Source organism: Centropristis striata, chromosome 14 (genome assembly GCF_030273125.1).
Source record: "Centropristis striata isolate RG_2023a ecotype Rhode Island chromosome 14, C.striata_1.0, whole genome shotgun sequence".
NCBI lineage: Eukaryota > Metazoa > Chordata > Actinopteri > Perciformes > Serranidae > Centropristis > Centropristis striata.
In genome coordinates this window covers 2,529,916-2,555,036 of record NC_081530.1, presented here as the reverse complement: position 1 = coordinate 2,555,036, position 25,121 = coordinate 2,529,916, and the positions used below count along the sequence as shown (strand labels likewise).

The 25,121-nt window shown below is 37.8% G+C and overlaps 2 protein-coding genes across 2 annotated transcripts; one reads left to right on the top strand and one right to left on the bottom strand.

Moving 5' to 3' along the window:
* Positions 1-475: 475 nt before the first annotated feature.
* On the top strand, positions 476-12,609 carry LOC131985130 (coagulation factor XI-like). Its single transcript, XM_059350177.1, has 9 exons — positions 476-1,475; positions 3,366-3,507; positions 5,304-5,413; positions 6,078-6,240; positions 7,386-7,507; positions 8,597-8,729; positions 10,424-10,530; positions 11,244-11,403; positions 12,429-12,609. The coding sequence occupies exons 1-9, from the start codon at positions 1,382-1,384 to the stop codon at positions 12,568-12,570; spliced, it is 1,173 nt and encodes a 390-aa protein (XP_059206160.1). The 5' UTR covers positions 476-1,381; the 3' UTR covers positions 12,571-12,609.
* Positions 12,610-14,927: 2,318 nt separating this feature from the next.
* Positions 14,928-23,230, bottom strand: heyl (hes related family bHLH transcription factor with YRPW motif like). Its single transcript, XM_059350181.1, has 5 exons — positions 22,853-23,230; positions 19,961-20,027; positions 18,948-19,031; positions 18,245-18,326; positions 14,928-16,052 (listed from the first exon to the last, which is right to left on the bottom strand). The coding sequence occupies exons 1-5, from the start codon at positions 22,930-22,932 to the stop codon at positions 15,364-15,366; spliced, it is 1,002 nt and encodes a 333-aa protein (XP_059206164.1). The 5' UTR covers positions 22,933-23,230; the 3' UTR covers positions 14,928-15,363.
* Positions 23,231-25,121: the final 1,891 nt, after the last annotated feature.

Genomic DNA, 25,121 nt, shown 5'->3' with positions numbered 1-25,121 from the left:
TCGCGAGATGATTTCTGGGGGTCGCCAAATCATTTTGGAAGTCAGCTCTGTCTCTACTGTGTTAATGTGTTTTAGTCTTTTTGGTCACTTTATGTCTTTTTTTGTTCATTTTGTGTGTTTTTTGGTCAATTTGTGTCTTTTTTGATCATTTTGTTTCCTTTCTTTGGTCATTTTGTTTCTTTTTTGGGTAATTTTGTGTCTTTTTTGGTAATTTTGTGTCTTTTTGGTCATTTTGTTTCGTTTTGGGGTAATTTTGTGTCTTTTTTGGTAATTTTGTGTCTTTTTGGTCATTTTGTCCCTTTTTTTGGTCATTTTGCTTCTTTTTTGGGTCATTTTGTTTCTTTTTTGGGTGATCTGAACTGTGCGTGTGAGATTGTGTTCAGTGAGTGGGGGTCACGGACAACATGCATGTTAAATTGGGGGTCGTGACTCAAAAAGGTTGAGAACTACTGCACTACAGTAACAATATATCTATAAAGATCATGTTTGTCCGAATGAATGTGACCTCCTTGGGCAGCCATGAACAGCAGCCACTGTTTATTGTGTGGATGACATTGTCTCAGTTACATTTCCAGCCTCATAGCACCTCACAGAACATTCATTCATGTATATGAGGGATTTTATTGGAACATGAGCTGCTGTAACTTTAAGCATTTAGTCAAGTTGTTAACATGAACTCTGAAACAGCCAATAGACCCGAGAGGCTCACCAACACCAGATTGTTAAAGCTTAATTCCCAGCAGTACATAGCACAACTAGCTAAAAGTAATGCAGTCTGAAAAAAATCAATGCATGCATTGCAGCCTGGAGCGCAGTTTTAAAATTTATTTTTTGACAGTTTTTTCTCTCCCTCTACACTCTGAGCGATGACATCACACACTCTGACACCAACATTCCGTGCAATACACACCCATTATAATCTCAGAATTTCTCCAAAAATGATCATGGTCATTGAACAGGGATTGATAAATAACTATATGACCTATCGAAACGTGGATTAATACACCGATACACAAGACTTGTGTCTACTGTTTAAAGTTTAAATGGAGTCTCTAGGTGAAATTCTGCCGGAGAAGTAGACGTTTAAAAATCTCCAATGATTGTTCTTTTTCGCTCATTTTTTGTCGGCCGTTCCATTCATTTCAATGCAAAATTTTGAGCACAGACCATATTTTTTAAGTCTGTGACTATAGAAAATATCCATGTTTACCAATCTTCCATGTGTTTTTTCACATCAGGTCAAGGCTGTACAGAGTTTGCTGCCAACCAATCACTCAATGAGTCAACAATCAGATCAGATATACAAACGTGTGGACTTTAAAACATCACTTTGGTCAGCTTGCGGTTGCTACTTGATTTCTGTCGCGCTTTAAAAATCTTAATGGGCTTCCAAACTGAGAAGATGAGAACACATTTGATTTTTGTGGTTGTGCTCTACCTCTGTGGGGTCTCCTTTAGTCAAGGGAATCGGAAAGGTAAGGCTTAACTATCGGTTCAACACAACACCTGAGTTATTACACATTAGTCATACGCACATGTTGTACAGTAAACAATTGTCTTGTACATTAACAGTAAAATACTGGCAGCAGGGTTTCCAGCATTCTACTGTTAATTTTACAGTTCTCTTACTGTTATCTACTTTACAGTATGTTACTGTGATAAAACTATATACTGAATTACAGTAAAATTCATTTCATTGATTTTTACAGTAGACTAAAACAGCTATTTTCAACCTTGGGGTCGGGACCCCAACTGGGGTCGCGAGATGATTTCTGGGGGTCGCCAAATCATTTTGGAAGTCAGCTCTGTCTCCACTGTGTTAAAGTGTTCATGTGTTAATGTGTTTTGGTCACTTAATGTCTTTTTTTTGTCATTTTGTGTGTTTGTTTTTTTTTTTATCATTTTGTGGTCAATTTGTGTCTTTTTTTGGTCATTTTGTTTCCTTTTTTTGGTAATAATGTGTCTTTTCTAGTCATTTTGTGTCTTTTTGGTCATTTTGTTTCTTTTTTGGCTCATTTGTGTCTTTTTTTTTGTCATTTTGTGTCTTTTTTGGTCATTTTGTTTCTTTTTTGGGTGAGCTGAACTGTGCGTGTGAGATTCTGTTCAGTGAGCGGGGGTCGCGGACAACATGCATGTTAAATTGGGGGTCGCAACTCAAAAAGGTTGAGAACTACTGGACTAAAACACAGTATAGTGCTGAAGTAGTTGCAATATTGTTGCAGTATACAATGCAGTCATTTTCTGTAAATAGAGCATATTACTGTCTGAAAGCCAATTACTACGAATTAAGCCCTGTCTTCACTGTAACCTCAGTAATTTTAATAAACCATATACTGAATGAGTTAGTTAAGTAAAATACAGCCATTAAAAATGTGGACAAGAAGAGACTTAGAAAATATCATAGATATATATCATATATTTTATGGGAAACGGCAAGCTACCTATAAATATTGCCCAGAATGCATTGTTTTCTACAGTATAATAACTTTTTAATGGAAAACAGTATGTTACTGTCACAATTTGACTGTTTTCTTACAGCAATTTATTACAGTGTATGTTTTACATGCTGTTTGTGTCTGCCTTATGGAGACGGATTTGTTTCAGTATTATTTGTGTGAAGCTGTAAATAGAAAATTATCAACAAACACAATAAAATGCTTTGCAAATATTCACAAATATTCTGCAAATTGCATTTGTCTGTATATATAAACATGTTAATGAACATGTATTTCGTTAAATGTACACTACGGGTCAAAAGTTTTAGAACACTCCAACTTTTCCAGAATTTTATTGAAAATGATGCAGTTTAATGTCTCAGTGTACTCTGAAATTAATGCATGTAACAAATTAAAGTTAAAAAATAAATCATAGAATCCGTTTAGAAAGGAAAATGTATTCTAAACTGTTGACTCATTGAAGTAGCACCTTAACAGATAGAACAGCTGAACACACTCAATGGAAATCAAATAATCTTCAGAAAGTTCTTCCCAACTCTGTTGCAGAAGTTCCCATAAATGTGGAGCAACTTGTAGGTTGTAAGTGATCAGGAAAAGTTGGGACACCTGTAGGAATTGGTAGCAACTTAGCAACTTTCAAGGCTTGATCAACCTCCGTTGCTGCAGAACTGCTTTAAGTTTTTAACCCATTTCTTGTTCCCTGAAAAAGGCCTTTTTGTATAATTATGAAATGTACATTATCTTTCAGTTTTGGTTAACCTTACCTTTTTTTATTTACCTCTGGCAGTTCAACACTTACCTTTGTACCCTTCCAAGCTGTTCATTGGACTTGAACTGCTTGAATTTCAATAAAGAATTGAAAAATTGTGGTGTTATAAAACTTTTGACCGGTATTGTATATTTCCTTAGAATGTCGTCGGCAGCTTCAGGAGAATGTGAATTTCCCGGGATCAGACATCAGGAATCTCTTCTCTCCTGGTGCTGAGCACTGTCAGCAGCTGTGCACCCAGCACCCCTCCTGCCTCTTCTGGAGCGGTGATTTCAGACAAAAGTATGTCACTGAAAATACATGCTGAAATTAATACAAATGCATGATCTAAGATTGAAAGTATCTGATTTAAAATGCTAGTGCAAAATAGAAATGAACCTGAGTTAGAAGTCTCAGGCCAAAAACTGTTTTTCCCCCTACTTTTATCTATTTGACTCTCAAACTCTCGTATAGGCTTCGGATATGTATATAACCTGTAGAACATTTTCTGAATAAGCAGGACTATTTGAAAATGAGGATTTATTTGATGTGAATAAGTGCAATCTAGATTTATAATGGAATATAATCAGTGGCGGACTCAGACTGTTAGAAGGGCGGGGGCGAAAATAAAAATAGGGCACATTCTGCACAACATGGGCCCCACCAGCACGCAAAAAGCTATGATGCATCATGTATGATGAAATATTAGCATTAAGTTAAAATGAGATCCAGATCAAAGTAATTAATGATATGCTACTGACAATTAAAAGTATCGAACCAAACCATCTAGGGGGGTCAGGGGGCGTGCCCCCCCGGGAGAAAATTTGTATATTTTTAAGTAAAATGCTTCTATTTTGTGCACTTTGAGAGCTAAATGAGAGCAAACATCTCACATAACATTATTCACAGTTGGGTGATACCGTATTATAGAATCTCTAGAGGGCACATCATCATCATTTATTGTATAAAGGGTAACCCTAGAGGGCAATCAATACGTTTTTTCATGTGTAAAAGGCAGCCAATAAGGCACTTTATCTCATTTTCACCACTCTTCACCACTTGCTTTTTCAACCATGGAAGCACCAAACAGGAAAAGGGGCACTAGAAGGGCACTCATTAAGACACGTTATCGAATTTTCTTGCACTAGAGGGCACATCATCATAATTTTTTGTATGAAGGGGAACCCTAGAGGGCACCAAATCATTTTTTGCACCTGTAAAGGACACTTCCTCTCGTTTTGCTGCGCACTTTTTCAACTATGGAGGCACGAGGGGGGGCGGTCCATCATCAAATATATCTTTGTTAAATTGTAAAGATCAAAACAAAATTATGCTGAATGTAATGCTTTTGAACATTATATATATACCTAAACACACACTACCAATATCTCATGCTACCATGCTGATTCCATAATGGTTCATTGTTGCCTCGAGGCAACATAGCAATTTTCCATAATGGTACGTTGTTGTCTCAGGGCAACAGTTGCATTTTAACAAGTTTCCAATATTTAATTAGAAAACAAATTGCATGAAACTATCGAAAATGTTTACTCACCTATTAGTAGGAAAATATTTTTTTTCAGATGGAAAAAGGCCACAAAATTATGTTTTGAGTGCTTTTTTGTGGTGCAAAATGGCAAAGCTGTTTACTTTGGAAAAGTCTGCAGAAACGGGTTTCAATATGGCCTCCTGGAGGTCATGTGACAAATTAAACCATTGCTATTGGTTCCCTATACTCTTTCCTCTTTTTTAATGTATAGCACCATTAAAAATATGCATTGTAGAAATTTGACAGGCCAAAAATGGGGATGTTGCCTGAGGGCAACACCGTACCATAGAGGGTTAACGCAGTCTGAACCAAAGGAAGGAATCAACCAAAACACAGTGCATTCTGGGTTGAATTTGGGCAGAAATTTGAGAATCAACACCAGACAAGGTATTAGCAGCTTGAAAAATGTCTCGTAGACAGACGTGGTCCAATGATGAAGTGATTGAAATATACTCAGATGATCACAGTTGCTTGAGGTTACACACAAAACAACGAAGTCCTCAAATTATTAAGTGACAGATATCAGTTCACCTGCTTCTCTCTCCGTCAGCAACTCCCACTGCTTCCTCAAGACCTCAACATCTGAAAGGCCCAATCGCCAGAGGACAGTGAAGGGTGTCACCTCTGGATATTCTCTCAAACCCTGCAACCCTGACCCAAGTAAGCACACAGCCCTTTTAACCCTTCATCAGGCAAAGAACTATATTTGGTAACTTCAGGTAATATTTCGAGAAAAAAGTTGCAAATTTACTAGAAAAAAAGTCACAGATTTAAGAGATTTAAAGTGGCAAATCTGCGCGAAAAAAGTCGCAGATTTATGAGAAAAAAGTGGGAAAAAGCTACTTTTTTCTCCCAGATTCACCACTTTAACCCTTAATAGGGCACTCATTGAAATACTTGCAAATTCCAAATTTCAACCCTAGAGAATATTGGAGGATATTACATACTGCCAGAATGTGTGAAAAAAACATACGAAAATAATATTTTGAGAAAAAAGTTGACGAGATTAAAGTGGCAAATCAACGAGAAAAAAAATGTGTAGATTTATGAGATTTAAAGTGGTGAATCTGGGAGAAAAAAGTTGCTTTTTCCCACTTTTTTCTCATAAATCTGAGACTTTTTTCGCACAGATTTGCCACTTTAAATCTCTTAAATCTGCAACTTTTTTTCTTGTAGATTTGCCACTTTAATCTAGTAAATTTGCAACTTTTTTCTCGAAATATTACCTGAAGTTACCAAATATAGTTCTTGGCCTGATAAAGGGTTAAATCAGCTACTTAGTGGTTGATGGGGAAAGTGTCTTTAAATTCTACCTGTCTCCTAGATCCTTGTCTGTCTAAGGTGTACCAGAACGTGGACTTCCCAGGGGCCGACTACAACAGCTTGTTCACAGCAGACTATGAGGAGTGTCAGAGAGCCTGCACACAGGACCCTTCCTGTCAGTTCTTTACTTTTATCAATGAGAACTTTACATCAGCACAATACAGGTGAAAGTGAATGATGTTACATCAATTTTGATTTTACGCTGAAAATATTGTAGTATAGTATAAAATTAGCCTGGGTATACCCATACTGCCTTGCACACTTGAATTTCATTTCGAACCTCCATCCAGTCTGGCAACCAGGGCCGTTTCTTAGCCCTGTTTTAGGATCCAATCACAGAACAGGGAGGGACGGCAAGACGATGACGCGTACTACTCGACAGACGGAAGCTTGTAGTTTTGTAGTTTTCTTACGGATCCAACATGGCTGCAGCAGACGCGAAACACTCTCTCGATCTAGCTGACGGCGTTTTAAATAGTTTAGAGTGACAGTTGATTTTAAAAGAAGAACAACAATTGACTTTACACTCTTGTTTCACTGCGAAAAAGGATGTTTTAGTCTTGTTTCCGACAGGATTTGGCCAAAGCCTAATCTACCAACTAGCGCCGCTACTAGCCCTGCAACTATCGCCGCTACTAGCCCCGCTACTAGCCCCGCTACTAGCCCCGCCACTAGCGCCGCTACTAGCCCCGCTACTAGCCCCGCAACTAGCCCCGCTACTGTAACGCCGGTGATCTGGCTACGAGCCGGGGGACAGCGGAGCCGCCCAGAGACCCGCAGCAGCTCGTCTATTGCCCACAAAATCAGTGGATGTGTGTGGCTGAATGACATGAGGGGGAAATAAGGTTGAAAATAAATAATCTTGCAGAAAGCGAGAACTGGAGAAGCAAAGCAGCAGCAACACTCTCTCACAGACACACACACCAACACTGCTGGTAGACTGTGAGCTGAAACTACAGAGCAGCCAGAGTCAGAACATGCTGCAGAAAAACGTTGCAGAAGCACAACTGAGCATTTTAGTCTCAAAGTAGAGATGCTAGAGGGCTAGTCTGGCTATGTAAACATCAATTTCTGTCGCTGTACTACGTCATCTGGTATAACTGATCTGATTGGCTAAGAGCTACCTACAGACGCTTTGATAGACATTCTAAGCGCCCAATAAACGGCTCTGGAGGATCGTAAACCACACCTCCTCTACGGAGAAATGAACGGCTGGTTTCCAGACTAATCTCATTTGTGATTAGTCTGGTGTTAGCCAGGCTAGTATAAAATAGCATATACTGGTAAATTATTCATTTCCTGTTTGTAGATACAAGTGCCAACTTAAATTCAGCTGGACGGTGCCAACGACTCCTCAACTAAGGCTAGAGGCTGGTTTAGAGTCCGGATTCTCCCATTCAGTACAAATGTCTCGACATGATGACATCACAGGTAAACAAACACTCATGTAAACATTCAGTAGTAAGTAGTATAAACACACAGTAATGTTAATAAGCATCTTGTAAGGACTTACAAGGGCCTTATTACTTGTTAATTAATGGTTATTACAATGACCTTAATATAAAGAGTTACCAAATATTTTATTCCAACGACCGTGTAAAAACAGGGTGGGGGCGGTCAAAGGGGGTTCAATTAGACTAGAAGAGCAACGGTCAATTGATAAAATAATAATATTAATAATAAAACATTCCTTTTATCGGCAGATTTGTAGTTTGTAGTTTCAGTAGTTTAACTACAAAAAAATGGCAAAAAGTAAATTAACTACTTGAATCAGTACACAAATATAAATGCAGTTGAACTACAGCAAGCGGCTGCAAAATGTAGTTAACCCTTTATCAGGCAAAGAATTATATTTGGTAACTTCAGGTAATATTTCGAGAAAAAAGTTGCAAATGAACTAGATTAAAGTGGCAAATCTACAAGAAAAAATTTCGCAGATTTAAGAGATTTAAAGTGGCAAATCTGTGCGAAAAAAAGTTGCAGATTTACGAGAAAAAAGTGGGAAAAAAACAACTTTTTTCTCCCAGATTCACCACTTTAACCCTTAATAGGGCACTCATTGAAATACTTGCAAATTCCAAATTTCAACCCTAGAGAATATTGGAGGATATTACATACTGCCAGAATGTGTAAAAAAAACATACGAAAATAATATTTTGAGAAAAAAGTTTACGAGATTAAAGTGGCAAATCTACGAGAAAAAAATGGGCAGATTTATGAGATTTAAAGTGGTGAATCTGGGAGAAAAAAAGTTGCTTTTTCCCACTTTTTTGTCGTAAATCTGCGACTTTTTTCGCACGGATTCACCACTTTAAATCTCTTAAATCTGCGACATTTTTTCTTGTAGATTTGCCACTTTAATCTAGTAAATTTGCAACTTTTTTCTCGAAATATTACCTGAAGTTACCAAATATAGTTCTTTGCCTGATAAAGGGTTAAACGAAAAGTACAAAAATGACATGTAGTTCACTACTCGCCAACACTGCATAGTTTCTAACTGATTTGTCTTTGTATTGACAGAATGTAAGACCACGTTATTTCCAAATACTGATATCCCAGGAAACGACATTCAGAGTCTGACTGCTGCCTCTCCGGAGCACTGCCATGCATTGTGCTCTGCTCATCCACAGTGTTCCTACTTCTCTTTCACCAGGTAGTGTGTGTGTGTGTGTGTGTGTGTGTGTGTGTGTCCTTGTACTTCCTACATAGTGAGGACCGGAACACATTTTTAACCAACAGAGTGAGGACATTTTTGCAAAGTGAGGACATTTCGGCCGGTCCTCACTTTTTTAAAGGCTTTTTTTAGATTCCAGACTTTGTTTTAAGGGTTAAAGGTTACATGATAATGATAATTAACTGAAACTGTATCGTGTGGTTACAAAACTAACTGAAATTATAGTGAAAATGTCCTTCGTTTTCGTCTTTGTCAACTTTTTTCATACATAATGAAGATGGATCAGGCAAAGGAAATAAAGGCAAAATTTACTGTGACCTCTTTTAATCTCCCACCCAACAAATTTAGCTAAAACTAAAGCATAAAAAAAAAATACTAAGCTAAAACTAGTAAACTCACTCTAAAAACTCATTAAAACTAACTGAAATTTAAAACAAAAATTCACAACAAAATTAAAACTAAAACTGATGAAAAATCCAAAACTATTGTAACCTTGATAGGGAATTCACTATTCCAATGAGGGTCCTCACAAAGATAGAAGTACAAGAATGTGTGTGTGTGTGTGTGTGTGTGTGTGTGTGTGTGTGTGTGTGTGTGTGTGTGTGTGTGTGTGTGTGTGTGTGTGTGTGTGTGCATTTTGATTACGGTAGTCATAATATAATTAGGGCCCAAATGATACTCTACTCTTTGAGACTGATACAGATTTTAGAGGAGAAAAATGAACTGACATGTGACGGATTATAATGAATTTTTGAGCTGGAATAAAAATATAATTTATATGTCGATTATGCCGTGACTATGCACTGATATGAGAAGAAACCTAGAAGTCTGCTTTCTTTCTTAACCCTTTATCAGGCAAAGAACTATATTTGGTAACTTCAAGTAATATTTCGAGAAAAAAGTTGCAAATTTACTAGATTAAAGTGGCAAATCTACAAGAAAAAAAGTCGCAGATTTACGAGATTTAAAGTGACAAATCTGCGCAAAAAAAGTTGCAGATTTACGAGAAAAAAGTGGAAAAAAAGCAACTTTTTTCTCCCAGATTCACCACTTTAACCCTGCCAGAATGTGTAAAAAAAAAACATACGAAAATAATATTTTGAGGAAAAAGTTGACAAGATTAAAGTGGCAAATCTACAGGAAAAAAATGCGTAGATTTATGAGATTTAAAGTGGTGAATCTGGGAGAAAAAAGTTGCTTTTTTTCCCACTTTTTTCTCGTAAATCTGCAACTTTTTTTGCGCAGATTCGCCACTTTAAATCTCTTAAATCTGCAACTTTTTTCTCGATATATTCCCTGACTCTAACTACCAAATATAGTTCTTTGCCTGATAAAGGGTTAAAGGATATTTATCATTATTCTACAATTTCATACAATGTGCATACTTTGATTAAGGTAAGATAAGAAATTCCTTTATTGGTCCCAAATCAGGACCATTCTTAGTGTTACAGCAACAAAAGTTTATAGCAAAAATAGAAAGAAGCATCAATAAATGAGCAGTTTAGTGTCACCAATTAAACTTCAGGATCAAATACAGAGATGATGAAATTCATCCCTCAAAAATAATTTAAAATGCGCTTCCGTCTTCTCATCTCACTTCCTGCTATTCAGTGAATAAGCCGGTTTCCTCTTCCTGTTAACATTTGCACAAAATATTTATGTTCTGTTTCCAGTGATGACTTCATGTGTTACCTGAAGAACAATTCCAATGAAATGGAAGTACAAGCTAAAGAAAGGGTCACATCTGGGATACCGGCACGCTCCTGTCAGCTAAATAACAGTAGGTATCAGATCTAAAGCGTTGTGTTCTGTAGTTTAGCCCAACTGTTCTCAACCTTGGGGTCGGGACCCCAATTGGGGGTCGCGAGATGATTTCTGGGGGTCCAAATCATTTTGGAAGTCAGTGTTTTAGTCTTTTTGGTCACTTAATGTCATTTTAAGTGTCATTTTGTGTGTTTTTTGGTAATTTTGTGTCTTTTTTTTGGTCTTTTTTGGTCATTTTGTTTCTTTTTTTGGTCATTTTGTGTCTTATTTTAGTCATTTTGTGTCTTTTTTTGGTTATTTTGTTTCTTTTTTTGTAATTTTGTGTCTTTTTTTTGTCATTTTATGTCTTTTTTTGTCATTTTGTTCCTTTTTTTGGTCATTTTGTGTCTTTTTTTTAGTCATTTTGTGTCTTTCTTGTGTCTTTTTTTGGTCATTTTGTTCCTTTTTTTTTGGTCGTTTTGTGTCATTTTTTTTTGTCATTTTGTGTCTTTTTCTGGTCATTTTGTGTCTTTTTTGGTCATTTTGTTCCTTTTTTAGGTCATTTTGTTTCTTTTTTGGTCATTTTGTTTCTTTTTTTTGGGTGATCTGAACTGTGCGTGTGAGATTGTGTTCAGTGAGCGGGGGTCGCGGACAACATGCATGTTAAATTGGGGTTCGCGACTCAAAAAGGTTGAGAACTACTGGTTTAGCCAGCAGCACCAGTCTCACCCTGACCCTCTCTGCTAACAGACTGGCTTAACAAGCGTTATGAGGGAGTGGATTTCTGGGGTTCTGACCTGGACGATTTGCTGGCGGTTGATGCAGAAGCGTGCCAGAGGACCTGTACTAATTTTCCCGGCTGCCAGTTCTTCACCTATGTCACTATGAAGCACCGTGCAATTCGTCACTGGTATGTCTTATGCATGCATTCAGATATGCACACATGCACTTAACCCATAAGAACCCAGACCCAGTAATCCTTAAAGGACATTTTTAGGGATATACCACAGTGTACCAAGTGAACCACATAGAACACATATATGATGTTTTAAAAAAAATTCTACCCCTAAATGTCAAAGATCTGTGATGTGACGTATACGTTACATTGGGCGTTTATTTTATTTATGTTTATAATATTTCTTATTTTAAAATTTAAAAAAAACTAGACACATTTTCTGCTTACAGAGACACAAATTTGCCTTTTTCTCTGCATCTCCACAACATTGATCAAAATTGTGACATTAATAGTGCTGTTTAACAATAAATTATTTTTCAGATTAGTTTTTAAGTAACAAAATAATAAATTAATAATAAATATAACCATTTGCCTTTTGTTGGATAACAGTAAATTCAGTGTCATTTTGTGTGTTTTTTTGTCATTTTGTTTCTTTTTTTAGTCATTTTGTGTCTTTTTTTGGTCATTTTGTGTGTTTTTTTTAGTCATTTTGTGTCTTTTTTTGGTCATTTTGTGGCTTTTTTTAGTCATTTTGTGTCTTTTTGGTCATTTTGTTTCTTTTTTGGTCATTTTGTGTCTTTTTTTTAGTAATTTTGTGTCTTTTTTGGTCATTTTGTTCCTTTTTTTGGTTATTTTGTGTCTTTTTTTAGTCATTTTGTGTCTTTTTGTGTCTTTTTTTGTAATTTTGTGTCTTTTTGGTAATTTTGTGTCTTTTTTGGTAATTTTATGTCTTTTTTTGGTCATTTTGTGTCTTTTTTTAGTCATTTTGTGTCTTTTTGGTAATTATTTTTCTTTTTTGGTCATTTTTTGTGTCTTTTTTGGTCATTTTGTTCCTTTTTTTTGGTTATTTTGTGTCTTTTTTTAGTCATTTTGTGTCTTTTTTTGGTCATTTTGTGTCTTTTTTGGTCATTTTGTGTCTTTTCTGGTCATTTTGTGTCAAGGCACATATTTAACGGTGCTGTTTTTAATTTGTGTTTTAGGCACATATGTTACCTCAAGCGTGTCATCACCATGCCTTCTCCTCCTAAAGTTACCAAACTGGCCAACGTTGTGTCAGGATTCTCCCTGAGGAACTGTGATCCACACACACACACAGAGACAGCAAGTGATTCACATGTATAATTAATAAAAAGATTCAGCACTTCATGGATGAGTTTGTTTACAAGTCAGAGGAGAAATCTCTCTCTCGATTCTGTATCATGTTCTTGATCAGGGGTGGGCAATTAATTTCCCAAAGGGGCCACATGACCAATACCACGAAGGTTGCGGGGGCCGGACCAAAACTCTGAACTAAATTCTGCTCAGTATTAATTTAATCGCTTTATGAAATACAGTAAATTATCTGGTTTTGAGCTGCTACTGATAGGAACACATGTTATGATGAGACTGTTAATGTGGAGTAAATCAAATATAGCATTAAAAAGTAGTAAATACTCCAATCACTATACACATTCTGGCAGTATGTAATATCCTCCAATATTCTCTAGGGTTGAAATTTGGAATTTGCAAGTATTTCAATGAGTGTCCTATTAAGGGTTAAAGTGGTGAATCTGGGAGAAAAAAGTTCTTTTTCCCACTTTTTTCTTGTACATCTGCAACTTTTTTCGCGCAGATTTGCCACTTTAAATCTCTTAAATCTGCGACTTTTTTTCTTGTAGATTTGCCACTTTAATCTAGTAAATTTGCTACTTTTTTCTCGAAATATTACCTGAAGTTACCAAATATAGTTCTTTGCCTAATAAAGGGTTAATGAAGACCTAAAATTCAGTGTCTCAAAAAATATTTAATATTACAAAAGACCATTTTTTTTGCAAATTTACTAGATTAAAGTGACAAATTACAAGAAAAAAGTCGCAGATTTACAAAAGAAAAGTGTGAAAAAAGCAACTTTTTTCTCCCAGATTCACCACTTTAAATCTTATAAATCTGCAAATTTTTTTCTCCTAGATTTGCCACTTTAATCTCGTAAACTTTTTTCTCTCACTTCCTGATTTCCTGCAGCTTTTTTTCTCTCACTTCTGCCTCCTCCCGGCATCTTTTCCTCCTTCAGGCCGAACCGCAACGTCAGTCTCATGTTGTACACCCTCACAAACACACTTCCCTCCTTCTTCTTCTTCTCTCGTTCCCTCCCCTCCGTCCTCTCCTCTCCCTCTCGCCTCCCCTCCCCCGTGGGAAACCCAGCGCAGTGTGACTGTGGTTGTCCTTCCTGGAAGCTGTGGTGGTGACTCTGGCTCCTCCGCTCAGAGGCTAGAATAGTGCCAGCCAGCCAGCCAGCCTGTGTGCGTCTCTGTTTGTGTGTCGTGTGTGTGTGTGTGTGTGTGTGTGCACGCATGCACCCTCCACAAACATTCCACCACCGTACCGTCCGTCCGACCGCCGGCCGGCCTCGCACGAGAGCCACGCCGCCACCGCGGTTCAGTCCTGACGCCAGCCCTGAAGACTCACATTACACATACACAATGTGCGCACAACACCACATAAACAAAACACTCAGAAAGGCACAAACACACACACACAACGCAGGGCAGCGAGCACATGAGTCTGGCTTAAGCACACACTAGCACACTCGCTCAAATAAACAATATGCACTTTGCGGAACACACACATTTTTGCACCGCAGACCACAGACATTGCATCCTGAAGTAGATCAAAGCGTTCTGCAGCAGTAAACACACACAAGGCTCTTCTCTGCTCTCTCATCCCCGCGGAGCTGTTTTGGTGAAGCACGGCACAATTATGCTGATCTTCTTGAGAAACAACTCGTTGCGACTGTCATTCATCATTGTTCAGCCTGTACGTGCTGGCCGCCTCTCAGTGATTCACACTGTTTCTTTTCCTTTTCCTCTTAAAGCCTCACAATCCCTCTCATCTCTGCTTAACCCTGTCTCCTGCCTCCCCACCACCCTGTTATTGAACGTCTACGCCAAATCAGTCACCCGACCACAGCCCTTCAGATCTTTTTCTTTGTTTTCCCCCTCTCTCGGTCTCTCCATCCTCCCTCTCGCCCTCTTCTTTTCTTTTCTGTCTGTCCATTGTTGAGGAGACAGTGGCGCAGACAAACAGGGAGAGAAGATATCCGCTGGTGTACCACAAGATTGGAGAGAAAGAATGGCAGAGAGACAGCAGAAGAGGAGAGGAAGATACATAGACTGATATGAGGGTAAAGTTAATTACAGGGGACTGCCAATTAGAGGGCAGAGCGATGGGTCTGTTTGCCTCGCCGCGGCATCCCAAAAACATCACCAGCTCCCACCATGTTTATCCTCTGCAGCCACAAGACCACAGCTCCCATCAGCCATCACTGGAGACTGGGTAGATAGAGGGGGTGACGGCTGGAGAACATGCAAACAGTGTTTGCAGACATTGCTAAAATGGATAAGTGGCTATCATGTAGCTTGCAACCATTTTTTTCCATTTGTATTAATAGAAAGCTGCAAGCACATGTTGGGAAAAAACACACAGAAAAACGTAACCAAAGGTAAAGGCACTTCGTTTTTATAGAGATTTTTGTCAAACATTCTTCAGACTTGGAAAATATAATCAATTGTATAAATGTTTTGGGAGAAAAAAACATATCACAGTTAAAAGATCAGTAAAAAGTCAACACGCTGAGTGTTTTATATATAATATGGCTCTGTTGGACAATGTTTATGTGTATGTCAAGCAAAGATCGCGACCAGGAATTTATTCAAATCTTTCACGTTCCTTCATTTTTCCATTATATATGATTGTGATTATCTGAAACTTCACCCACAGTCTGATATGGCTTTTAGAGTCCCTCAAAAGCAGAGACGACCATCAAAGATTGAACCAGTCTTTCTCCAACGGTTTCATATTTGCTACATGGTGCGCACGGGAGCTCCACGTCCACTGTACAGAGTTCATTTGGAAAGAAAAAAAACCCGAGTCGACCCCTCAGAAAGCTCCGATCTCAGTCCCCCATCCCTGGGCTGGCTTGGCCGGTCCGCTCATGCCCCTGCGCTGGGCTGTGGGAGACCCCAGAGGAGCGAAGGGCCTGAATGAGACTTGCAGCGGGGCAGAAGATGATGAAGCAGCAGAGGAGGAGGAGGAGGAGGAGGGAGAGGAAGAGGAAGGGGTGGGGAGGGGAAGAGGCGAGGCCCTGGTGGCGCTGTGGGGGGACGGCTGGGTGGGTCTGGAGGGGCCGAGGGCCGGGGACGCCGCCAGGGAGGGCACCCGGTGGATGGAGGCCAGGGCGGAGGGCGCGAGGAGCGGCGGGACCCCCTGCTGGCAGCCAGCCAGGGGGCCGAGGCGCAGGGAGGCGGGCGAAGGGTAGCTCCCCAGCAGGGCCAGGTCTCTCCTCCCACTGGGGAAGGGAGGTGAGGAGGAGGCCGGTGAGGAGGGGGAGATCTGAGGGAAGGAGGCCCACGGCCAGGGAGGGAAGGGCAGGGCGGAGGCTGGGGGCGTCTGCAGGAGGAGGGGGTCTAGCTCACTGGCACAGTGGGAGAGATGGGAGACAAGGCGGGCTCCGATGGGGTCCGGGGAGTCCCCGTCCAGGGAGCTGAGGTACCGCACCACCTCCCCAACACACTCCCTGAAGCCCAGAGTCCTGTAGTCCACCGCCAGGGCCCGCGCATCAAAGTAACCTGGGAGAGGAACACACAGTGAGTCATAGTAATGGAATGCAGTTAGTCATGAAGAATATAATTACTGGCCTCACAGAAATATCACTGAAATATGTTCACATGTGAAATAACAATGTTTACATGTGAAAAGAAAATGTCACATGACAAACATTTTAAATTGTCTATTTTTAACTTTACTTAAAGTGGTGAATCTGGGGAAAAAAAGGTGAAAAATAGAAAAAAAGTTGCAGATTTACAAGAAAAAAGCAACTTTTTTCTTGTAAATCTGCAATTTTTTTTCTTGCAGATTTGCCACTTTAATCTAGTAAATTTGTAACTTTTTTCTCTAGAGAAAAAGACAGTGAGTCATAGTAATGGAATGCAGTTAGTCATGAAAAATATAATTACTGCCCTCACAGAAATATCACTGAAATATGTTCACATGTGAAAAGAAAATGTCACATGACAAACATTTTAAATTGTCTATTTTTAACTTTACTTAAAGTGGTGAATCTGGGAGAAAAAAGTTGTTTTTTTCCCACTTTTTTCTCGTAAATCTGCAACTTTTTTTCTTGTAGATTTGCCACTTTAATCTAGTAAATTTGCAACTTTTTTCTCTAGAGAAACAGACAGTGAGTCATAGTAATGGAATGCAGTTAGTCATGAAGAATATAATTACTGCCCTCACAGAAATATCACTGAAATATGTTCACACACCTTGAAATAACAATGTTTACATGTGGAAAAAAATGTCACATGACAAACATTTTAAATTGTCTGTTTTTAACAGTGGTGAAAGAAGTATTCACTTTACTTAAAGTGGTGAATCTGGGAGAAAGAAGTTGCTTTTTTCCCACTTTTTTCTCATAAATCTGCGACTTCTTTTCTTGTAGATTTGCCACTTTAATCTAGTAAATTTGCAACTTTTTTCTCGAAATAATAATACTTTGCCTGTTAAAGGGTTAAGTAAAAGTCCGGCACTCAAAACTAACTGGAGTAAAGGTACAAAAGTAACAGCATCAAAATGTACTTAAAATATCAAAAGTAAAATTAGTCATTTTGCAGATTGTTTTATATATTCCAAATATATTATTGAATTATTGTTATTGATGCATTTATGTAAGCAGCATTTTACTGTCACCAAGGTAGAGCTAATTTTAACTACTTAATATATTGTTAAGTGATTTACATAATAATGTATAATCACTTTAAATTGAACATGTTCTTATGTTAAATCTTGACCTGAGAAGTGACTAAAGCTGTCAGATAGATGTACTGGAGTAAAAAGTGCAATATTTACCTCTTATATTAACCCTTTATCAGGCAAAGACCTATATTTGGTAACTTCAGGTAATATTTAGAGAAAAAAGTTGCAAATTTACTAGATTAAAGTGGCAAATCTACAAGAAAAAAAGTCGCAGATTTACGAGAAAAAAGTGAAAAAAACAACAACTTTTTTCTCCCACATTCACCACTTTAAATCTCATAAATCTGCACATTTTTTTCTCGTAGATTTGCCACTTTAATCTTGTAAACTTTTTTCTCAAAATATTATTAATAGTATTACAAATAGTATTTCTATGCATGCCCTATTAAGGGTTAAAGTGGTGAATCTGGGAGAAAAAAGTTGTTGTTTTTTTCACTTTTTTCTCGTAAATCTGCGACTTTTTTTCGCGCAGATTTGCCACTTTAAATCTCTTAAATCTGTGACTTTTTTCTTGTAGATTTGCCACTGTAATCCAGTAAATTTGCAACTTCTTTCTCTAAATATTACCTGAAGTTACCAAATATAGTTCTTTGCCTGATAAAGGGTTAAGTGGAGTAGAAGTATAAAGTTAGATAAATTGGAAATAAAAAGTACAAGTATCACAAATTTTTACTTCGGCACAGCACTTGAGTAAATGTACTAAGTTCCATTCCACCACTGATACACACATGTTAAAGGTTTTACATGTGAAAGAAAGTAATGTAATGTGAACTGACGGGGGTTCAGAAGTGATAATTACATACATTCATATGTCACTGCCTTTTTTCACATATGGCTTAGAAATTCCATATGTGGAAGCAAAACGTGGCATACAAATACAAACAAATGTATTCCTCCACATGCTCTGTGGTTTATCTTTTATCACACAAAAATGTTCCACAGAAAATGAAGTAGAAAAAGCTAAAAAAAGGAAAAATTTTGCAAAAAACAAACGCACAAATCTCACCTTTTCCTCCCATGGCGTGCAGGAGTTTGAGGTGGTCCACTGTCATCTGCAGGATCTCTGCTTTCTCCAGCTTAGACGAACCCTGCAGGGGAAACGAGCAACATCCGTTGCATCAGATTTTATGAAGCTGGCTTTAACCCTATAAAGCCAAGTGTATCATATTTGATACACAAGTTTTTGAGACCTAAACATCATCAGTGTGATATTTTTTTGCTGAAAAACCTGATGTATACATGTGTTGAAGAAAAAAAAACTGAGCACCAAATTGCACAAAAATACAAGATATAGCAAAAATGATATGCAGATTCCACTGGTGGATCAGTCATTGCTGCGTGAAAACTTCATATCAGCAGATTTATGATGTTGTGTTATATGGTAAAAAATATTTTGCATGTTTGAGGAAAATGTTAAAAGAAAGTAAAGTCTTAAAAGGTTAAAAATGTTGGGTTTTATATGTTTTTGTTAGTTCAAGAAAAACAAACTGTGAGCAACAAATTGCACAAAAAGAACTGATGTATCAAATATGATACAAATTAAAATCATATACGCCTATTGTTTTTAGATTTTTTTTAAATGATCTGTCAGCAGGTTCAATAAACACTCCAGTTTAAAAGAATTTTCTGGCAATTATTTAATGGTTCAGGCTTTATAGGGTTAAAGAAACTGATTTTAATTGTGGATTTATGAGAAGATGAGTAGTCACCTGTTTCTCAAAAGCACTGGGCACCAGCCTCCTGAGCTCTGACAGGCTGTGGTTGATCCGGTCTCTGCGCCTCTTCTCTATGATCTACACAAGAAGAAGAAGAAGAAGAGCAGAGGGACGGTCAGGGCCAAGCAGAATAGTCTAGACGGATTTCAGAAAAAAGGCCTTCTATAAGAAGTGAGGAGCATTTATGGGTACAAGTCAGGAATCGGCCTACTTTACATATCTCAAGGGTGCTGAGTCCAAAAAAAATGGTTCCCAAGTGAAATTTTTGAGTTTTTGACCTTCTAATTTGTTTATCAAATGGCCACCAAATTGCCCATCTTGCATAGTCATTGGACCATTTCCCCTTAGTTTTTTTGTAAGTAGGCAATCAAGATGAGGAAATTAAGTTTCTGGATCTATAGTCTAGGGTCAGAGCAAGGATATAGTGGAGGCTCGGTGTCTTTTTTATCTATATCTATATATATATATATATATATATATATATATATATATATATATATATATATATATATATATATATGCAAAATCCCAACTGGAACATTTAAAAATGATTGATTGAATATTTATGTCGGCCTTAAAAAATGACACAAATAATGCTTAATTTCACCTTAAAAGTTGGTATTTTGCATATATATATATATATATAGATATACATAAAAAAGACACTGAGCCTCCACTATATTCTTGCTCTGACTCTAGACTATAGATCCAGAAACTTAATTTCCTCATCTTTGATTGCCTACTCACAAAAAAACTTGGGGAAAATGGTCCAACAACTGAGCAAGATGGGCAATTTGGCCGCCATTTTGATATGCAAATTAGAAGGTCAAAAACTCAAAATTTCGCCAAAATTCTTTGGGATTCAGCACCCTTGAAATAAGTAAAGTAGGCCGGTTCCTGACTTGTACCCATAAATGCTCCTCACTTTCACTTTTTGGACAATTCCATCTAGCCTAGAACAACAAGAGTAAAAAGATTAAAAGATCCAAGGCTTATTATCCACTCACCCCTCTTCTCTTCTTTCGGGCCAGAATCTGTGAGGCGCTGCCAGGAGACATGGACCCGGTGACTGGGCTGAGAAAAAGAAAAAGGGAGGGAGGAGAGATGAGGGAGATGGGGGGGATGGCACATGTTAACTTTGATTCTTCTGCATATTGTTATTATTACCCTCCTTAATATGACACAGAGGCGGGATGGCACATCAGCTCCCTTCAATCTAATTTGTTTTTTGGGCACGGAGCAAGCATCGGAGCGCCCGGGAGAGGAGGGAAGATGAGATTGTTTTTGGTTTAATGCGTTTCTGGACATTAGTCTCAGTGAAATGACATGCTGTTCTCCTTTCCATCTGAGCAAAAGCACTTTTAGAAAGATGATTATATAGCCTGGGGGCGATGCTTTCGCTCGCATGGGGCTCCAGCGTGCAGCTCCTCCGAGTACAGTCACTCAATGTGGATCGTGTTTGTTTGTGAACTCTCGTCTTACAGGCCCGAAAAGAGGCTGACAGTTCTCTTCAAAAACTGCCCCACCAAAGCCTCACTGCCTTAGTTTCTATTAGATTTTAACATGAAGGCTGCCAATTTAGCTGTGTGTTTTTGTTTAGGTTTGTGTTTGATGGGTCGGACTTGAAAAGGCGGCGCTGTCTTCTGTTTGCGTGTCACATGGCAATTTGATTTATCCAAACCGTCTTTAGTGTTTCTGGCTTGTTTTGGGCTTGTGATGTAACCAGTGCTGCTGTAAATGTGTTTTTAAATATACTGGAGAAACACTCTGCTCCCTTTAATCCATATTTCTGTAAATTCCAGTCAAAGTATTTGAGAAATTTACCTAAAAATCAGAATGGTTAAAGTACTTAAAGAGTATGTGCAGTGTTTGGAGTAATTCTAGCACTTATTAGACATTTTCTACAACACTAAAATAAATAAATAATACATAATAAACAGCCTAAACAGAGGTTAAATGGATTTTTTTCATATATTTTCCTTATCTTTAATTTGTAGTTTAAATTTTTTATGATTAATTGTATGAATTTGTGACACCCAAATTTCCTAAATATAAGTTTTACAACCTTAATACAACTAATCTAAAAAAAAATACTTTTAGCCTTTAAAATATCTGTATATTTGACAGTGAGTTGAATTAAAAAATAAATAATTAAGTTAAATGAAATAATTTAATTATTTGCACTCACACAACGTCTCTCAAATATCCCATCAGAATAACTCCTCGCCATATTTGAGGTGGGGTTGTCCCTTTGTGTTGCTTTTGTTTTAATTTGACAGTTACATTTTTATGTTGTTTTCCACAGCATCAAATAGTTCCTAAACTGGACTAAACTAATAACATGAAATTGTTACATCCCAACAATTTAAAATTGTTTTAAAAAAATTAAATGAATAAAATGTCAATTCTGACTCACAAGCCTTTCAAAAATAAAATTGTTGTGAGAATTTTTTTTATATCAAATGCATTGATTTTAAATTGATACAGACATTTTTGTCATGACTTCAACCCGTCTTTACAGGCCCTAAATAGACTTTAACCTATACTTATTGTAATGCACGTAATTTGTGAAATGACTATTATCAAATTCTGCACTTATTCACATGAGAAAGTAACAGAGCAACATGACACTTTTTATTTAGAGGGGAAATGCAAGTGATTTATATTTCAGTGACAGTTAAACTTCCAACTGACAGATCATCTCTACGGAAAGATGTGTGAAATGACTTAAACACATTTGTCAACTATTTTAAATGTTGGTTCTAATTGCAGAAAACTCTTAAGAGGATGAATCACTAAAAAATATTTGCTTTATAAACCACATCTGTGACTTAAAATAACCGGTAGCCTTTAAACTTGTCTGTAATTTCGTGCATGGCAACCTCTTAAGTGTCAAAATGCTTGTAAAGCCCACAGTTCACTGCCAAGAGCAAATTTGTCCTTAGCTACTAATCTCAGCTGTACAACATGTCATTTTCCTTTAAAGTGGGACTGGAGGGCGAAAAATCCTCAGTCACCTAGCTGGAGATGTGAGGCAACACCTTAAACTGGAGAAATTGAGATTTATGTTACGAGGCTCCCCAGATAACTTTGAGAATACCTGGAAACCATTTATGGATTACATTGAAACCAAGCTTTCCACTTTCCTGTATGTATCTCCAGACCAAGCTTGCAATAAGGGATCACTGTTATTTATTTAAGCCATTATAGCCCATCAAGATGGGGGAAAAAAAGCCCTGAACTGCCTGTCTGTCTGTCTGTATGTCTGTATGTACACTACTGGTCAAAAGTTTTACAACACACCAACTTTTCCAGAATTTAATTGAAAATGATGCAGTTTAAAATTCTTTATTGAACATGATAGTGTTTTGAAAATAAAAAAAAGATTCAAAATCACATTTTATGTTGGACTAAAGGACTAAAAAAAGACACAAAATGACTAAAAAAAGACACAAAATGACTTACAAAGACATGAAAAGAATTAAAAAATGGACAAAATAGCCCAAGACTCCATAGAGTTAAGTTGTTAACCCATTTCTTGTTCCCTGAAAAAGGCCTACTTGTATAATTCTGAAATGTACATTATCTTTCAGTTTTGGTTAAGCTTACCTTTTTTTATTTACCTCTGGCAGTTCACCACTTACCTTTGGACCCTTTCAAGCTGTTCATTTGACTTGAACTGCTTGAATTTCAATAAAAAACTGGAAAAATTGGGGTGTTCTAAAACTTTTGACCGGTAGTGTATGTTTTATTTTGTTCTCCTTTCTGATTGAAGTGTCAGTTGTTTGTTGAATGTCTGTCTTGTTTTATGCTTTGAAAAGAAAAATCCAATAAAAAGAGTTTAAAGTGTGACTGGACGTCATGTGTTATGAGCTCAGGTGTGGTCGGCGGGTGCTCACCAGTAGCTGTCCTCTTGTCCCACGTCAATAAACTCGTCTGTGTCCGAGTCGGGGGAGCTGTAGTCGTGAGGTCTCTTCATGTCTGAGTCTTCCTGGTGGAGGATGCACTGATGGATGTGGCTGATCTTTCTCTCTCTTTCTCTGCACCGCGATGAAGACCCCTCACTCTGTTTCTCCTGTGCTGTTACTTATAAAAGCCTTGTTGTCCTGAGTTACTTCTTGTCACTTGTGTTTGTTTTGTTGTTGTTTCTTCATGCGTCTTCTGTCCTTTTCCTCTTGTGAGTCAGCGGAGCCACTCCATCGACCCCCGAGGGCCCATGACAACTAAGTAAAATTCACAAGCTGCTTTAGTCTTTTACTCTATCACTGGCATCCAATCCTATAGTCTCTCGCTCTCTCTCTCTCTCTCTCTGTTATTTCTCTCTTGGCTCCCTCTCTCTGTCACAGCCACCCAATGACAAAATAGGACTTTGGCAGTTGGGGCAGGGTTGCCAGTTTTGGCTCCCCCGCCTCTCCTCCCTGTCCCTCCTCCCTCCCTTTAATCTGGCCTTCCCTAGCTTGTCACCCGAACCCCTCCCTACCCCCCCGGCCCCATCTTTCCACCCCTTTGCTCAGTCATCCTCTAGTCAATTAGCCTCCAATCTCATCCTGCTAGCTCCTTCCTTCCTTCTTTCTATCCTCCTTTCTGACTATTTCTGCTCCTTTAACTACACTGCTTTGTAGAACAATGGCAGCGGGAGGGAGGGGCGGGGAGAGGTGAGGAGTGTGGGAATGATGGACTGTGAAAGCACTCCATCATCCACGGGGGAGTGTGTGACAGTGCATAAAGCTTGACTCTCACACAAGTGCACAGGTGACTAGGAGAATGGTGTTTTTCAACTGCTTTTTGGGAGTGAGCAGAAAGAAAACAACACTGCAGCGACACAAAGACAGACCTCGAGACAGCAAAGAACCACAATATAAAGAAAAATAATAATAAAACCGTACATATTTCCCCCTTAACCACACTGCAAAAAAAGAAAAGTTGGGTGAACTCAAAATTTCAAGGCAACAAACTTCGATAAAATTTTAAGTTGGACAATTAAACTAAATACTTTAAGTTTTGTTTTTGAGTTTGCTCAACTCTGAATTTCTCTGGCACGATTGTAACGCCGCTATGAAATGTCAGCTAATGTTGTGACCACAATTTTGAGTTAGCATTGATACGCTAATGGCTACTCTTGTAGCTGTAACAAGCAGCGCCGCTAGCATCAGTTGGCCGCTAGCATCAGTTAGCCGCTAGCATCAGTTGGCCGCTACTATCAGTTAGCCGCTAGCATAAGTTAGCCGCTAGCATCAGTTAGCCGCTAGCTTTCGCTAATGACCGAATTTCACAACAAAGAAATAAGAGTTATCAGAACTATTGTCCCTTGTTTTGAACCCCAACTTAAAGATATAAGTAACAACAACTCACAAACTTTTCATTTATATTTCCAAGTTTACCAACTTAAATCACTGTTTGAGGCCAAAAAATACAAGTTGGCTTTTTTGCAGTGCATCTATATACACTGTACTTTTTGTTGCTGTTGATTTATACCTTTACTTTTTAGCTTTACAGCCCTATCAGATGAGTTCAAGTACCTCTTCAACAAAACTGCCAGGCATTTTCCTAATCTGTTCTTATTTCCTTGTGTTTCTTGAAAGGCGCTATTTAAATTTAAGTTGTTGTTGTTGTTATTATTATTATCATTATTATTATTATTATTATTATTATAAACTGATGTTTAAGCAAAATGGTTATTGTTTCCTCTTTTTTTGCCATACAATTGAATTGTAAATGTATAATTTGCATTGGTCAAGTTTACATATACTACTACACCTGATATGACAGAAGCTAAATGTTTTTATCATATTATCCTTTACTTTTAGCTAACTTTTTAAACAGTTTATCAGTTAGTTTAAGCTAAGTTTATCCGTTACTTTTAACGGACGCAGCTATTTCTTTAGTGAGCTACATTTAACTTAGTTAAATATTTTAACTGTCAACATCTTTTACACTTTTACACTTTTACGCTAATTATTTATAGATTGCTTTACAGCTAACTATTTCAACTGTTACTGCATTAGGCTACCTTTAGCTAACTGTTATAATTATGTATCTCTTAGTATCCATTAGCTATGTTTAGCTAACTATTTTAACTATTAAGGCATTACTTTTAGCTCCCTGACGTTCCTATTTTTCCATTGTTTTTAATCTAAAAATATTCAACTGTTAGTGCATTAGTCTTCT

Excerpts from the sequence above, each read along its gene's own strand:
- LOC131985130 (XM_059350177.1), top strand. The coding sequence starts at position 1,382 with ATGGGCTTCCAAACTGAGAAGATGAGAACACATTTGATTTTTGTGGTT. Across the intron at positions 5,414-6,077 it reads ACCCTGCAACCCTGACCCAA|ATCCTTGTCTGTCTAAGGTG; the intron begins GTAAGCACACAG and ends CCTGTCTCCTAG. Across the intron at positions 6,241-7,385 it reads TTTACATCAGCACAATACAG|ATACAAGTGCCAACTTAAAT; the intron begins GTGAAAGTGAAT and ends TCCTGTTTGTAG.
- heyl (XM_059350181.1), bottom strand. The coding sequence starts at position 22,932 with ATGAAGAGACCTCACGACTACAGCTCCCCCGACTCGGACACAGACGAG. Across the intron at positions 20,028-22,852 it reads GGACAAGAGGACAGCTACTG|CCCAGTCACCGGGTCCATGT; the intron begins GTGAGCACCCGC and ends TCTTTTTCTCAG. Across the intron at positions 18,327-18,947 it reads CCAGTGCTTTTGAGAAACAG|GGTTCGTCTAAGCTGGAGAA; the intron begins GTGACTACTCAT and ends TTTCCCCTGCAG.